This window comes from Lepidochelys kempii, chromosome 6 (genome assembly GCF_965140265.1).
Source record: "Lepidochelys kempii isolate rLepKem1 chromosome 6, rLepKem1.hap2, whole genome shotgun sequence".
NCBI classification, from domain to species: Eukaryota; Metazoa; Chordata; order Testudines; family Cheloniidae; genus Lepidochelys; species Lepidochelys kempii.
In genome coordinates, this window is record NC_133261.1 from 51921996 (window position 1) to 51937714 (window position 15719).

Here is a 15719-nt window from a genome sequence, read left to right on the forward strand (position 1 = left end):
TTCTTTGACAGGGTAACAAACCTTGTGGATGGGGGGAAGCAATAGATATCCTATATCTGAGCTTTAGTAAGGCTTTTGATATATGACCGTCTCATAAACAAACTAGAGAAATACAACCTAGGTGAACCTACTATAAGGTGGGAATACAACCAGATGGAAAATCGTACTCAGAGTAGTTATATAGTGCAGTGGTTCACATTCGAACTGGAAGAGTATATAAAGTGGGATCCTTCAGGGATGTGTCCTGGGTCTGGTTCTGTTCAGTATCTTCAGAAATGACTTGGATAATGGCATAGAACATATGAAGTTTGCTGATTATACCAAGCTGGGAGTGGTTGCAAGCGCTTTGGAGGGCAGGATTAGAATTCAAAATAATCTTGATAAACTGGAGAAATGGTCTTATTTAAACAGGATGAAATTCAATAAGGACAAATACAAAATACTACAACTTAGCAAGGAATAGTCAATTGCACAAATACAAAATGGGAAATGAGTTCGTAGAAAGGAGTTCTGCAGGAAAGGATCTGGTGGTTATAGTGAATGACCACACTATAACCACAAATGAAATACGGGTCAACAATGTAATACTGTTGCAAAAAAAAGCAAACATCATTCTTGGGTGTATTAGTAGGAGTGGTATAAGCACGACACGAGAAGTAATTCTTCCATTCTACTCTAATAAGGCCTCAACTGGAGTATTGTGTTCAGTTCTGGACGCCATATTTTAGGAAAGATGTAGACAAACTGGAGAAAATCCAGAGGAGAGCAACAAAAATTATTGAAGTTCTAGAAAACATGACCTTTGTGGAAAGATTGAAAATTTGGGCTTGTTTAGACTGGAAAACATAAAACTGAGGGTCCCCTCCCCACAACATGATAACAGTCTTCAAGTATGTAAAAGGTTGTTTTAAAGAAGAGGGTGCTAAATTGTTCTCCTTAACCACTAAGGACTGGACAAGAAGTAATGGTCTTAAATTGCAGCAAGGGAGATTTAGCTTAGACATTAGGAACAACTTCCTGTCAGTATAGTTAAGCACTAGAACAAATTATCTAGGGAGACTGTGGAATCTCCATCATTGGAGGTTTTTAAGAACAGGTTAGACAAACACCTCTCAGGGATGGCCTAGATAATACTTAATCCTGCATCAGTGCAGAGGACTGGACTAGATGACCTATGAAGATCCCTTCCCGTCCTACATTTCTATTTCTATCCAACAATTGAAATTGGCCCCCAGTCTCCTCACTAGTTTAATAATCTCATGTATATGAGCAGCAGAGATTCACAACAAAGACCCTCCAGTGTAGATGAACAACCACCCAAATGCTACCCTATGGGAAATGTTCCTTTGTAACGTCAGCTAGAAAGGGTATTCTTCACTTCCAGATCAAACTATTGTGTAATGTTGCTGTTCTACAGTTATGTTTCATCTTGGAGGTGGCTACACTTATATGAATTGCTTCCTAAATATAGTTTGCACCATCAACCTGTACAGCACTTTGAATAAATGATACTTCGTATATGCAAGGACATTAACTATTGCAAATTATTTGTCAGAGATTATAGAAAAGCCAGAAAGCAGGTTTGCTTAGCATGGAGCTAAAAGTAGGTAAAATGAGCAACAGAAGTATAGGAACACAAGTTAGCTAATTATCAAATTCACAAGAAATGTAAGGGGCATTTCTCCCCTAAAATACCAAGGAAAACATTCCCTTATATTATAAAAAAGGGCAGCTGAATAATTGCCAAAGCCTTTCCAGCTTGGTTTGCCACATTCAGGGGCATTTCGGTTGTCTCCAGATGTCACACTTGCATCTCCTTAAAATAGGTACAGCATTCCTTTTGAATGCAAATTTGCCTTTGTACAACACAAGCCAGGTATTGTCTCACTGTTAATTCCCGCAAATGATAAAGAAATAAAGTAATAGGCTTTCAGTTTCCTGGACTGAAATTAAAGTCCAGCAACAGCTGAAAGGGGTTGGATTCATTATACTGTCTTAGGTCAGAAATGTATATAAAGTTTAATAGGCATGTATTAGACAGGCATCAATATCTGCAAGAAAGACACTGGAACCTTTAACACCACACCTGGCAGGTAAGGAAAGAAAGGCAATTGTTTGCCCGTGCCTACAATGCATGTATTATATCTCAACCCCCAAACGTGGATGTAGCAGGTGGCTCGCATTGGAGATGTTGATCACCCATCCTGTTGTCTCAGGGATGCTCCTTACGTGGTACCTAACATCCCATGAGCCGTACCCAGTAAGGAGCAGCTACTGAGCGTTAGCTGATTAGGCAAAAACTAAGCTTCCAAGCCACACGTCTGCGGGTCAGAAGTTCACGGTGACTCTGCACCAGACACAAACCACCCCACAGGGACGGTCCTCAAAGGGCCCCTGTCCTGTACCGTCCGGGCAATGGGGTTTCTTTGCGTGGAACCACAGCGGCCCACAGGCGCGCTGCCGGCGGCCTCGCTCGGGCACCGCGGGTGACAATGCTCAGCGCGCGTGACGCCCCGGGTCATCCCCAGAACGCTCCCGGGCTCGGCAGCCACTGCCCGGCCCACCGGGCGCGCCCGCCCGCCAGCGGAGCCGAGCGGCCCCCACTGCCGAGCCCCTGATCCCTTCCCCCGCCTCGGGGGGGGGGTCCACGCAACCGTCCCCACAGGAGAAGGGGCTGGAGCTGCCCACGCGGCCGCTGCCCGGGCCGGATTGGGACGCGGCTGGGCTGGGCTGGGCTGCCGCTAGAGGGGATTCCCCGTTGCCCGACAAGCCCGGCCCGTTCCCGCGGGGTCCTGCCAAGAGCCCCTTTGCTCTTTCCATTGTGTGCCGGGTTTTAGTGGCTAGCGCGCGCCTGAACGACTCGTCCGGGAAAGGCCTTGGCATTTGGAAGGGGGATTGTTGGATGCACGATGGGGGCGCGCCGCAATCCTGAGCCCGTCCCGTTATGGGATGCAGAGCGGTCAGTGGCTCAGGCGTTCTACGAGGACACACCCCGCCGCCGAGGACCCATCGCTCGCTCGCAACCCGGCCCTGCCTGTCTGAGGCGCGCGCGCGCCCCAGTCTCTTCCTTTAGTAGCTCGGTGCAGAGGTAGCAGGAGCGGCGCAGGCGGCGGCGGGGCCGGAGTGGGCTGAGGCGGCCATTCCCAAAAGCGAGAACGCAGCGCACTGAGCCCCTCCCCTTGGGACACTCACGCACACACACGGTGAGGGGGGTGGTGGTGACGAAGGGTTCCTGACACGGGGTCGGGAGGGTTTCCGTGAGTGACCGTTGAACCGGGATAGGGGACGAGCGGCGCCAGGAGGCTGCTGGTCACGTGATTCCAGAGCGCCCTCGTCGTAGGCGGACAGAGCCGAATCGATTTGGTTGCGAGATCGTTGGGCGCGCGCCTGCAGGTGCGGCTCCGACGCTCGTCCTGGGGGTGGGGTGGGTGAGGAAGGTTGGTGGGTGCGCGCGCGCCCTCCCGCGTGTCCCCTCCGGCGGCCCGTCCAGCCATCCCCCTTAACGCGCTCTCCATTTCTCGCCTGTAGAGATGCCCTCGGCCACCAACAGCACTATGGCGAGTAGCAGCGGCAAAGTGGGGCCAGTGCCGGCGGGTAGCGAGGCCGCCCCGGCAGCGGCTCCCCCCCAGGCGGTAGTGGCTGCGGGCGGCAGCACCAGCTCGGTGCAGACAGAGGCCATGAAGCAGATCCTGGGAGTGATCGACAAGAAGCTGCGCAACCTGGAGAAGAAGAAGGTACCGTATCTCCCCGCACTCCGGTCTGGGCCCGGCCACCCCCTCCCGCGTTCTGGCTTCGCTGCACCAGCCCTCCCCGGACTCCTCTTTCCCTCTGGGTCTCCAGGTTCCCTTCCCCGCCCAGGGGTTTCCTCTCCCCGGCGGCCTGTCGTCCTGTCTCACGCCGGGACTGTGGAATCACCTTTCCCCATCATCCACGGCGGGGATTGGCCGGCCCGTGCCCCGCTGTGCGGGGAGCGAGGTTCCGGGTCTCGGTGCTCCTGCACCTGGTCGGCCTGGTCCACGGGGGTTGCCGCGGGCGTGCTCGGGGCGTTCCCGGTGCGGGCCCGGCGGAGGCTACCGCCCGAAGGTTCCAGAAGAGCGCCCGCCTCGCCCGGGGCATTCCTTTCCTGCCCCGCCTGGCCGAAGCGCGCAGCCCTTTGTTCGCAAAGCCCAGTGTGGGGTGATGCGCGTCCCACTCACGGGGCTGTTTGGGTTCGGACACAGGCAGGAGGAGCCGCCACTGCCCCCTTTCCCGTCCTCTCAGTCGGTGAGACAACGCAGTCCCCACCCCCACCCCTTTGTTCCTGTGGGCCGGGGTCTTCGCGAGCTCAGCCTTTGCGGGGGGATGAATTGGGCTTGTAACCGCCCCATGGAGTAGCGGCGTCTCTCCCGGGATAGAGAGCTGGGTGGGTGCGGGACGATAGGATCTGCAGTCTGTGGGGCTCACGGACTGTGCACATGGAGGCTGAAGCTAACATGGCGGCGGCGAGAGGCAGTCTCAGCCTCTCCGAGGCAGCTGCATTGTGTGAGCAGGCACTGGCAGCACAAAGCCGGGGCCAGCCGGCCACCCTGCCAGAGATTCCCAGCCCCTGGAGGCTTCCTCTGTATGGGTCACACAGCCAAGACTCGAAGGCTTCTAGGATATTGTACAACAGCCCTCGCCCTGACTCTTGGGGTGTCTCTTGTGGGAATATCAGTTAATCTCAGAGGGTCTGGGTTGCCCCTCAGAGTGATGGTGTTGTGATTACTTACCATTTCTATGGTACCAGTTGTGTATATGGTGCTGTGTGTCAGATGGATCTTGCCACACAAGTGGCCCGGTTCTACAGAGCTTAATGGGTAAATGTAATAGGACACAATAGCAAAGACAAGTTTGAATGGTTATTGCCCCCCATTAAAAGCTCTGGAGTTTTGGTGATATACTTGAGAAATATTGGTGATATACTTGAGAAAGTTAAAACTTGGGATACTACCAAAAAATTCTGAACTGCAGCAAGGTTAATCTCTTAATTCTGCTTTTGTTTTTAATGTTAAAAAAACCATAAATTCAGTTATGAAATTTTGTTTCACTTTTAATTAAAAACAAAACTTGAAATATGAGTAGTCTAGTTTGGGATGAATTAACTATATTAAGGCAGTAAAGGTGACGTGCAAAGGGGCCAGAAATTGTGCTTACTTTACACCTGTATGCATGAGTGCACTGCTTTTTTTCCTTTTAAAAAATACAAGGCATGTTAACTGCTCTCATTTTAAAGAGAGAGGGAAGGCTTTCTGTATGACTTTAAAATGTGGCCGGGGAGTTCTCTCATACTTTGCCTGTAGACAGACTTTACACTTGTACAAGCAAAGGTGTGATATTAAACAGTTAAATCAGTGCAAGCTTATGTGTAGACAAAGTCTTAGTCTTTAACTGAAGGTTTGGAGTTTTTCAATCAATCCTTAAAACTTTCCTCAAGTGTTTTAAGTGAATTAAGTAAATTGTAAATGGTCTGAATAAAAAACTTCAGACAAAACAAGGAAGTGAAACAATATCATAAATCTGCTAGTTTTCCAAGATGGACACAACTTGAATTTTCAGTTAAAAATTCGGAGGGGGGCAGGGTGGTAGGGAGAAGAGCTTTTCAGACCTTCTGCCCTAAAACAAGCAAAAACTGCACAAGTACAGCCTTTCTGCCTTGGGTCACTTTTACCTGTTGTCTGTATGCAGCAGTTTCTGAAGTTTTAAAGAAACTTCATAACTTACATTTTAACGAATGCCTTTAGTGTTCGTCTTTTAATGCAGTTGCTCTCAACCTTTCTAGACTACTGTAACCCTTTCAGAAGTCTGATTTGTCTCGCATATCCCCAAGTTTCACCTCGCTTAAAATCTACTTGCATACAAAATCAGACAAATATACAAAAGTATCACATACAGTATAACTGAAAAATTGTTTACTTTCTCATTTTTACCATATAATTATAAAATCAACTGGAATATAAATATTGTACTTACGTTTCAGTGTATAGTGTGCAGAGCAGTTTAAAAAGTCATTTTATGAAATTTTAGTTTGTACTGACTTTGCTAGTGCTTAGGTAGCCTGTTGTAAAACTGGGCAAATATCTAGATGAGCTGATGTACCCCCCTGGAAGACCACTGCATACCCCCAGCGGTACATGTATCCCTGGTTGAGAACCACCTTTTTAATGGACTTTCTGGTAAAGTTCTATGGAGAGTATCTTAAACTAGAAAGTTATAAGTAGAAGACCTCAGAATTCTGATACAAATGCATGGAATTTGGGACATTTTAGCTTGTGAATTCCTTAGTCTCTGTTAGTTCCCCATACCTGTTATAATATACGGAGAGCAGTAGTAACTGCTAAATTAAGGTGTCTTGAGCATTTCATTATAACTTTACATTTGCTTATTACTTTCTGAAACTTGGCAAGGAAACTTCCCTCACAGAGAAGAACCTTTGAGTGGTTGTGGTGTGAATTGCTTTTGAGTTGAGAAATTATTGTGTATTAGTACTATATTTTGGTTTTTTTTTTTGTTGCACACAAAGTGTGCAGTTAAGGTCAGGTTGTATGTGCATAGCTAGCTTAGCACTGTGCACGGTGATGAATGCGTGAAGGGGACAAGCGCTCCTGCACAACTCTGAAGACTTGCTGCAGACCTCGTAATGTGTATAGGATAAATGGTTCTTGGATGTGTCAAGCCAAATTGTTAAACTATGGATTTTTTTTCTTGTCTTTAAAAAGAATAAATCAAAGGTGTTCAGAGAATACTAAGTTTTGAAGATTGTCATTTCCTTACTTAGCCATGCAGAGACTACGTTCGCAGTATTTATTTGTGCTTATGTATTGTTTGTGATCACATGCTGTTTCTTAAATGCAGTATTCATACAACTACATTTTTTAATCTTCTAAATTTCTGAAGATTTTTTGCATATAAAGGGTAAGATCAGAAATTATACAGTCTCGAGTCAAGTGGATGAAAAATGTTAAATGTGAAAACATCTGATAATGTGAAAGATTAAATGCTTTCACTAAAGGAGTTTACAGGTGTTCATCTAGAAGGACAATTGAGTTAAATTTTGAATGCTTATTAGCAAAGAACAAAGTAAAAATACTGTTGATTTGGTGACCTGTGCAATTAGTTAGGACATATTTTAGATATTTAAATCTTAAATGGTAAGTGTGGCTTGTGGTCTAATAAAATACACTTTTGCTGTAGAAATTAGAAATGCCACATCTTGACTCAGAAGTCTTTTTAGCTTCACACTTTCATTAGCTGGTTTCAGAGTAACAACCGTGTTAGTCTGTATTTGCAAAAAGAAAAGGAGTACTTGTGGCACCTTAGAGACTAACCAATTTATTTGAGCATAAACTTTCGTGAGCTACAGCTCACTTCATCGGATGCATGCTGTGGAAAATACAGAAGATCTTTTTATACACACAAACCATGAAAAAATGGGTGTTTACCACTACAAAAGGTTTTCTCTGCCCCCACCCCACTCTCCTGCTGGTAATAGCTTATCTAAAGTGATCACACTCCTTACAATGTGTATGATAATGAAATTGGGCCATTTCCAGCACAAATCCAGGGTGGGGAGAAAACCTGGATCTTCTGTACTTTCCACAGTATGCATCCAATGAAGTGAGCTGTAGCTCACGAAAGCTTATGCTCAAATAAATTGGTCACTTTCATTAGCTGGCTCTGTAAGAGTAAAGTGATATTGCTAAACTCAAGTAGTAATAATTTTGGAATTACAGTACAGTATTTGTTCAAAATATGTTGAAAATAATTCAAGCTAGAAACCATAGTAATTACAGGTGTTTATACTAAATTGCTAGTTATATTTCATTCTTCTTGTTTTCAGTTTGCTGCAGAACTAAAGTGTTAAAAGTTCCAAAGAGCCAAAGTGGTACATGTTTAAAGGGGGATGACAGTAACCCAGTTTCTTCTCTTTTAGATGTATAAAGAGAGCCTGAGGATGTGTTTTACCTTTTAGAAAGATAAGGAATGCTGAATCTTGTTTTTGGACTGCTTAAAGGTCTCTTACGTGTTAAGAGCTTCCTTAGGTCCTAATTCAAGGGATGTTCTATTGTTTAAAGTCTTTTTTCTTCCATCTACTTATGAGTTGAATTAAAGAGGTGTTTAAAAAAGTTTTAAACAGTCCGAATAAAAATCACTTAAACCTCTTTCGACTTCACTTGCATGATGTGTGATGTTAAAATCCTACTAGTTCTGTAATTACTCATAGTCTTCCAGGAAAAGCAAGCTAGATCCAAATCTCAGTTTCTGTTGTGTTTTAATACAGAAGCTTTTTTTCTCGGGGTAGGGGTAAGAGCAAACATTGTCTCCATTTTACAGCCTGGGGGCAGGAGAGAAACACATGCACCAGTTGAGCTGTAGCTCACAAAAGCTTATGCTCAGATAAATTTGTTAGTCTCTAAGGTGCCACAAGTACTCCTTTTCTTTTTCTTCCCTTTCAGTTCACCTATAATACCATACACAACCAAACTTCATGTGCTGTGCTAACTGTGCCATTGTCTTATGAAGCTTTAGAATGCTTAAAAATATGAAAGATACTGTATTAAAACCATATTCTGTAAATTGATAAATATGAATGTGAGAAGGCTGTACCAGTTTAACAAGAAGTGTAGGTTTTAAACCAGTTTGGTAAATCCAGACATTCCTTTTGATTTAAACCAACCTTGATTTGGCTTGGCTGAAGTCAATTGGGAAACGGTTTAAACTAAAATAGGTGGCCATCCTGGAGATAGCACTAATTTTAAAACAGATTTAAGTTAAATTGCTGCATCTTTGTCTTGTAGCCAAACCATAGATATGAGTCTAAATATCTTAATGACGTTTGCCAATATATATTTCATGGATGGTTCTACTATCCTCAGTAACATAGGCATTTCCATTGGAATACATCAATTGGGTATTTCAGATTGACCTAATATTTTAGATAGTATTTGTCTCTCTGCTTCCACTTTTTGATAGATGTGCTAGACTTTCTGCATGAAAGATCTGACTAACAATCAGTCTATACTAGGGCATTGTGATAAGTTTCTTCTGAAGAGGTCTTATGGAAGCAACCGTTGTTGCTAGGTTTAAGGCCCCTCTGGTGATCAAAGGCTCTTCTCACCGATACACTGATCTCTATGTAGCTTTGGTGAAGCAGTTGCATGTTCTGTCAGGAGGGCTGTCTTCCTATTTCCTTGTGGGATAGCACTAAATCAGTCCTGAGATTGTTGTCTCTTTTTTCCAAGTTACTTTCTTTTGTTGGTATCCAGCATGGCCTGTCTTAGGACAAAAAGAAAAGGAGTACTTGTGGCACCTTAGAGACGAACACATTTATTTGAGCATAAGCTTTCGTGAGTTACAGCTCACTTATCGGATGCATGCAGTGGAAATGCATATATCAGCTTATGCTCAAATAAATTGGTTAGTCTCTAAGGTGCCACAAGTACTCCTTTTCTTTTTGCGAATACAGACTAACACGGCTGCTACTCTGAAACCTATCTTAGGACAGTATCAGTCAGCACTGTTGTTACACTGCACAACACACGTTCAAAGAGGTGGGCCCAGTCCCTGCATTTGTTTTTTTTTAAGGAAACATGCTCAAAAGAAATGTCATCTAAAATGAAACTCAAAATTAGTTGTAATAAATCTGATTGGAGGTTTGTGTATTGAAATTGTGAATGGAGGCAGACTATGTGAAACCACAGCTGAATTCTTTTGTGTTGGAACCTCCAAGTGGCAGCAAGGATATACTGATTTTTGGATACATATTAAGTCCCAGCTCCAACCCTCAAAATTAAGCTCTCATACCTGTGTTTAAAAAAAAAAAAAAAAAAAAAAATTTGGAGGCACTAGTTCCTTGTTTGATCTCATTGTTTCATTTATAACTATTAGATTTTTTAAAATAGTATAGAAGTTATTTCTCTCAATGGTTGATATAACTTCTATTAACTAGTTATATATGCTCACTGAAGAGAAAATACTCCTTTTCTATGCATTGGGCAAAATATCTTAATTACCAATGTAAGTAGTTTTCCTGACTTTTTGCATTGATGGAAGCATGTGTTTGCCACAACATTTTAGAGCATCCAGCTCTCTGGACTGCTTCCCCCTTTAGATGACTCTTAAAAGATCATATTTATGTTTTGACTCTGGATTAAGCTACTGATGACTGAAAGAGTCCTTTGGCTGGACTAAATGTGTGTATTTAAAGGACTATGAAAGCCACTTAAGGTTGTACTTTCATAATGAACAAGAGGTAGCTCAGATCAGTAAAACTCACTAAGGCTCCCTTACGTCGACTTCCGTCTGTAAGCATCTACATTAAAATGCCCCTCCCGCCAATGTAAGTTGCCCACCCACCATACCAACTTAGTAACTCCATCTCTGTGAAAGGGGTAGCTTGTAAGTTGATTCAGTGTCTGTGTAGACACTGAGTTGTTTACATAGCCTGTTTCCGCGCTGGGGCTGACAACCCAGGGCAGTGAGGCTCAGGCTCACAATGTCCCACACTGTTAGTTAAATCGGTTCAAGCCCTTCTGGTGAAGACACGCACTGCTGACAGAAGGAGCATAGTGTGGACATTACAGTTCAAGTAATTACTGCGGTGGCTGTACGTTAACTTTGTAGTATAGACGTGCCCTGAGGCAGTGGCTTCCAACCTTTCCAGACTGCTGTACCTTTTTCAAGAGTCTGATTTGTTTTGCATGTCCCCAGGTTTCACCTGACTTAAAAACTACTTGCAAAATCAGACCTAAACATACAAAAGTGTCACAGCGCACTATTACTCAAAAATTGCTTACTTTCTAATTTTTACCATATAATTATAAAATAAATCAATTGGAATATAAATATTGTACTTACATTTCAGTGTATAAAGAAAAGGAGGACTTGTGGCACCTTAGAGACTAACAAATTTATTTGAGCATAAGCTTTTGTGAGCTACAGCTCACTTCATCAGATGCATTCAGTGGAAAATACAGTGGGGAGATGTGTATATATACACAGAGAACGTGAAACAGTGGGTGTTACCATACACACTGTAACGAGAGTGATCACTTAAGGTGACAGGTTTCAGAGTAGCAGCCATATTAGTCTGTATCCGCAAAAAGAAAAGGAGGACTTGTGGCACCTTAGAGACTAACCAATTTATTTGAGCATAAGCTTTCATGAGCTACAGCCAATGAACTGGACAGCCTCTATGTGAAACAATAAATGGACACAAATCAGACATCAAGAATTATAACATTCAGAAACCAATTGGAGAACACTTCAATCTCTTTGGTCGCTCGATTGCAGACCTAAAAGTGGCAATTCTTCAACAAAAAAACTTCAAAAACAGACTCCAACAAGAGACTGCTGAATTGGAATTAATTTGCAAACTGGGTACAATTAACTTAGGCTTGAATAAAGACTGGGAGTGGATGGATCATTACACAAAGTAAAACTGTTTCCCCATATTTATCCTCCCCCCATGCTGGTCCTCATATGTTCTTATCAACTTCTGGTAATGGCCCACCTTGATTATCACTACAAAAGTCCCCCTGCCCCCCCCCCCCCTTGCTGGTAATAGCTCATCTTACCTGATCACTCTTGTTAGTGTTCTCTGTGTATATAAATCTCCCCACTGTATTTTCCACTGAATGCATCCGAGGAAGTGAGCTGCAGCTCACAAAAGATTCATAGATTCATAGATATTTAGGTCAGAAGGGACCATTATGATCATCTAGTCTGACCTCCTGCACAATGCAGGCCACAGAATTTCACCCACCACTCCTAAAAAAGACCTCACACCTATATCTGTGCTATTGAAGTCCTCAAATTGTAGTTTGAAGACCTCAAGGAGCAGAGAATCCTCCAGCAAGTGACCCGTGCCCCATGCTACAGAGGAAGGCGAAAAACCTCCAGGGCCTTCCAATCTGCCCTGGAGGAAAATTCCTTCCCGACCCCAAATATGGCGATCAGCTAAACCCTGAGCATATGGGCAAGATTCATCAGCCAGATACTACAGAAAATTCTTTCCCGGGTAACTTGGATCTTACCCCATCTAAAAACCCATCACAGGCCATTGGGCCTATTTACCATGAATATTTAATTACCAAAACCATGTTATCCCATCATACCATCTCCTCCATAAACTTATCGAGTTTAATCTTAAAGCAAGATAGATCTTTTGCCCCCACTACTTCCCTCGGAAGGCTATTCCAAAACTTCACTCCTCTGATGGTTAGAAACCTTCGTCTAATTTCTAATCTAAATTTCCTAGTGGCCAGTTTATATCCATTTGTTCTTGTGTCCACATTGGTATTGAGTTTAAATAATTCCTCTCCCTCTCTGGTATTTATCCCTCTGATATATTTATAGAGAGCAATCATATCTCCCCTCAACCTTCTTTTAGTTAGGCTAAACAAGCCAAGCTCCCTGAGTCTCCTTTCATAAGACAAGTTTTCCATTCCTCGGATCATCCTAGTAGCCCTTCTCTGTACCTGTTCCAGTTTGAATTCATCCTTCTTAAACATGGGAGACCAGAACTGCACACAGTATTCCAGGTGAGGTCTCACCAGTGCCTTATATAACGGTACTAAAACCTCCTTATCCCTACTGGAAATACCTCTCCTGATGCATCCCAAGACGACATTAGCTTTTTTCACAGCCATATCACATTGGCAGCTCATAGTCAACCTATGATCAACCAATACTCCAAGGTCCTTTTCCTCCTCTGTTACTTCTAGTTGATGCGTCCCTAGCTTATAACTAAAATTCTTGTTATTAATCCCTAAATGCATGACCTTACACTTCTCACTATTAAATTTCATCCTATTCCTATTACTCCAGTTTACAAGGTCATCCAGATCCTCCTGTAGGGTATCCCTGTCCTTCTCTAAATTAGCAATACCTCCCAGCTTTGTATCATCTGCAAACTTTATTAGCACACTCCCACTTTTTGTGCCCAGGTCAGTAATAAAAAGATTAAATAAGATTGGTCCCAAAACTGATCCTTGAGGAACTCCACTGGTAACCTCCCTCCAGCCTGACAGTTCACCTTTCAGTAGGACCCGTTGTAGTCTCCCCTTTAACCAATTCCCTATCCACCTTTCAATTTTCCTATTGATGCCCATCTTATCCAATTTAACTAATAATTCCCCATGTGGCACAGTATCAAACGCCTTACTAAAATCTAAATAAATTAGATCCACTGCATTTCCTTTATCTAAAAAATCTGTTACTCTCTCAAAGAAGGAAATCAGGTTGGTTTGGCACGATCTACCTTTTGTAAAACCATGTTGTATTTTGTCCCATTTACCATTGACTTCAATGTCCTTAACTACCTTCTCCTTCAAAATTTTTTCCAAGACCTTGCATACTACAGATGTCAAACTAACAGGCCTATAATTACTTGGATCACTTTTTTTCCCTTTCTTAAAAATAGGAACTATGTTAGCAATTCTCCAATCATACGGTACAACCCCTGAATTTACAGATTCATTAAAAATTCTTGCTAATGGGCTTGCAATTTCTTGTGCCAATTCTTTTAATATTCTTGGATGAAGATTATCTGGGCCCCCCGATTTAGCCCCATTAAGCTGTTTGAGTTTCGCTTCTACCTCAGATATGGTGATGTCTACCTCCATATCCTCATTCCCATTTATCATGCTACCATTATCCCTAAGATCCTCTTTAGTCTTATTAAAGACTGAGGCAAAGTATTTGTTTAGATATTGGGCCATGCCTAGATTATCCTTGACCTCCACTCCATCCTCAGTTTTTAGCGGTCCCACTTCTTCTTTCTTTGTTTTTTTCCTATTTATATGACTATAGAACCTTTTACTATTGGTTTTAATTCCCTTTGCAAGGTCCAACTCTACTTGACTTTTAGCCTGTCTCACTTTATCCCTACATATTCTGACCTCAATAAGGTAGCTTTCCTTACTGATCCCTCCCTTCTTCCACTCCCTATATGCTTTCTGCTTTTTCTTAATTACCTCTCTAAGATGCTTGCTCATCCAGCTTGGTCTACAACTCCTGCCTATGAATTTTTTCCCCTTTCTTGGGATGCAGGCTTCCGATAGCTTCTGCAGCTTTAATTTAAAATAATCCCAGGCCTCCTCTACCTTTAAACCCATAAATTCTTCAGTCCAATCCACTTCCCTAACTAATTTCCTTAATTTTTGAAAGTCAGCCCTTTTGAAATCAAAAACCCTAGTTGCAGATTTATTTTTGTTAATCCTTCCATTCAGTTTGAACTGAATTAGCTCATGATCACTTGAGCCAAGATTATCCCCTACAACCATTTCCTCTATGAGATCCTCATTACTCGCCAAGACCAGATCTAAAATGGCATCCCCTCTAGTCGGTTCAGCAACTACTTGTTGAAGGAATCCATCAGCTATCGCATCTAGGAAAATCTGAGCCCTATTATTATTACTAGCACTCATCCTCCAGTCTATATCTGGGAAGTTAAAGTCTCCCATGATCACACAGTTTCCATTAGTATTTACTTTATTAAAAACATTAAAAAGGGCTCTATCCATATCCAAATTAGATCCCGGCGGTCTATAGCACACCCCAAGCACTATCCCAGGGGAGGCTCTAATAGTTTTCTTCCCCAATTTAATTATTGCCCAGACAGACTCAGTCATATCCATTTCATCGCTTCTTATTTCTTTACATTCTATCTCATCATTGATATACAGTGCTACTCCACCACCTTTACCTTTATTTCGGTCTTTCCTAAACAGCACATACCCTTCAATACCTGTAGCCCAGTCATGACTACTATTCCACCAGGTCTCTGTTATACCTAGAATATCTGGTTTCACTTCCTGCACCAGTAACTCTAGTTCCTCCATTTTGTTACCTAGGCTCCTTGCATTAGTGTACAAACATCTTAATTTTTGCTGTTTGGCCTCACTCACATTCTGTACCCTATTAGGCACGGTTATTTTACTACCAGTATAACCTATTAGACTTGTATCTACACTGCCCTTCCTCCTACCTACAGCTGTATCCACTCTTACTTCGTTTTCTTTCCACTCTATGCTAAATTCTGGCGTGGAGATTACCTGGACATCTCCCAACCTTCTCCCCCAAATTCCTAGTTTAAAGCTCTCTTAATCAGTTGTGCCAGCCTCCATCCTAGAAGTCTATTTCCTTCCCTACTCAGATGAAGTCCATCCCGAGAGAACTGTCCTCTATCCATGAATGCCTCCCAATGGCCATACATCCCAAAGCCCTCCTTATAGCACCACTGCCTAAGCCATCTATTGATAGTCATAATCTTGTCACACCTTTGTTGCCCTTCTCTAGGAACAGGCAAAATCCCACTAAAGATCACCTGAGCCTCAATTTCCTTAAGCGTCCTCCCCAGCCTAACATAGTCTCCCTTAATACTTTCCAGTGAGAATCTAGCCGTATCATTTGTTCCCACATGAAGGATAATTAGGGGATTCTTTCCCGCTCCCTTTAGAATCCTTTTTAACCTCAGGTCTACATCCCGTATCTTAGCACCTGGAAGACAGCACACCCTCCTATTTTCTGGATCAGCTCTGGTTACAGGCCTATCTATTCTTCTCAATAAAGAGTCCCCAATCACATAGACCTGCCTTTTCCTAGTGACGGTGCTATTCTCCAGTCTATCCCCTGTTCCCTCTGGCTGCAAGTTTTTTCCATTCCCATTCTCCCTTGTAATCCTTTTTAACCCATCCTGTATC

At 43.1% G+C, this 15719-nt stretch overlaps 1 protein-coding gene across 5 annotated transcripts in view; it reads left to right on the plus strand.

Moving 5' to 3' along the window:
- The first annotated feature begins 3052 nt into the window (after window positions 1-3052).
- Window positions 3053-15719, plus strand: part of CAPRIN1 (cell cycle associated protein 1) — an 88076-nt gene continuing 75409 nt past the window's right edge. For 4 of the 5 annotated variants that reach the window (XM_073347912.1, XM_073347915.1, XM_073347916.1 and 1 more), the window contains exons 1-2: window positions 3053-3203; window positions 3529-3734. In XM_073347912.1, the coding sequence (XP_073204013.1) occupies window positions 3531-3734 (204 nt within the window). In that variant the 5' untranslated portion in view covers window positions 3053-3203; window positions 3529-3530. Of the gene's footprint in view, window positions 3204-3232; window positions 3394-3528; window positions 3735-15719 lie in introns of those variants that run through there. The other variant, XM_073347913.1, reaches the window with a different exon arrangement.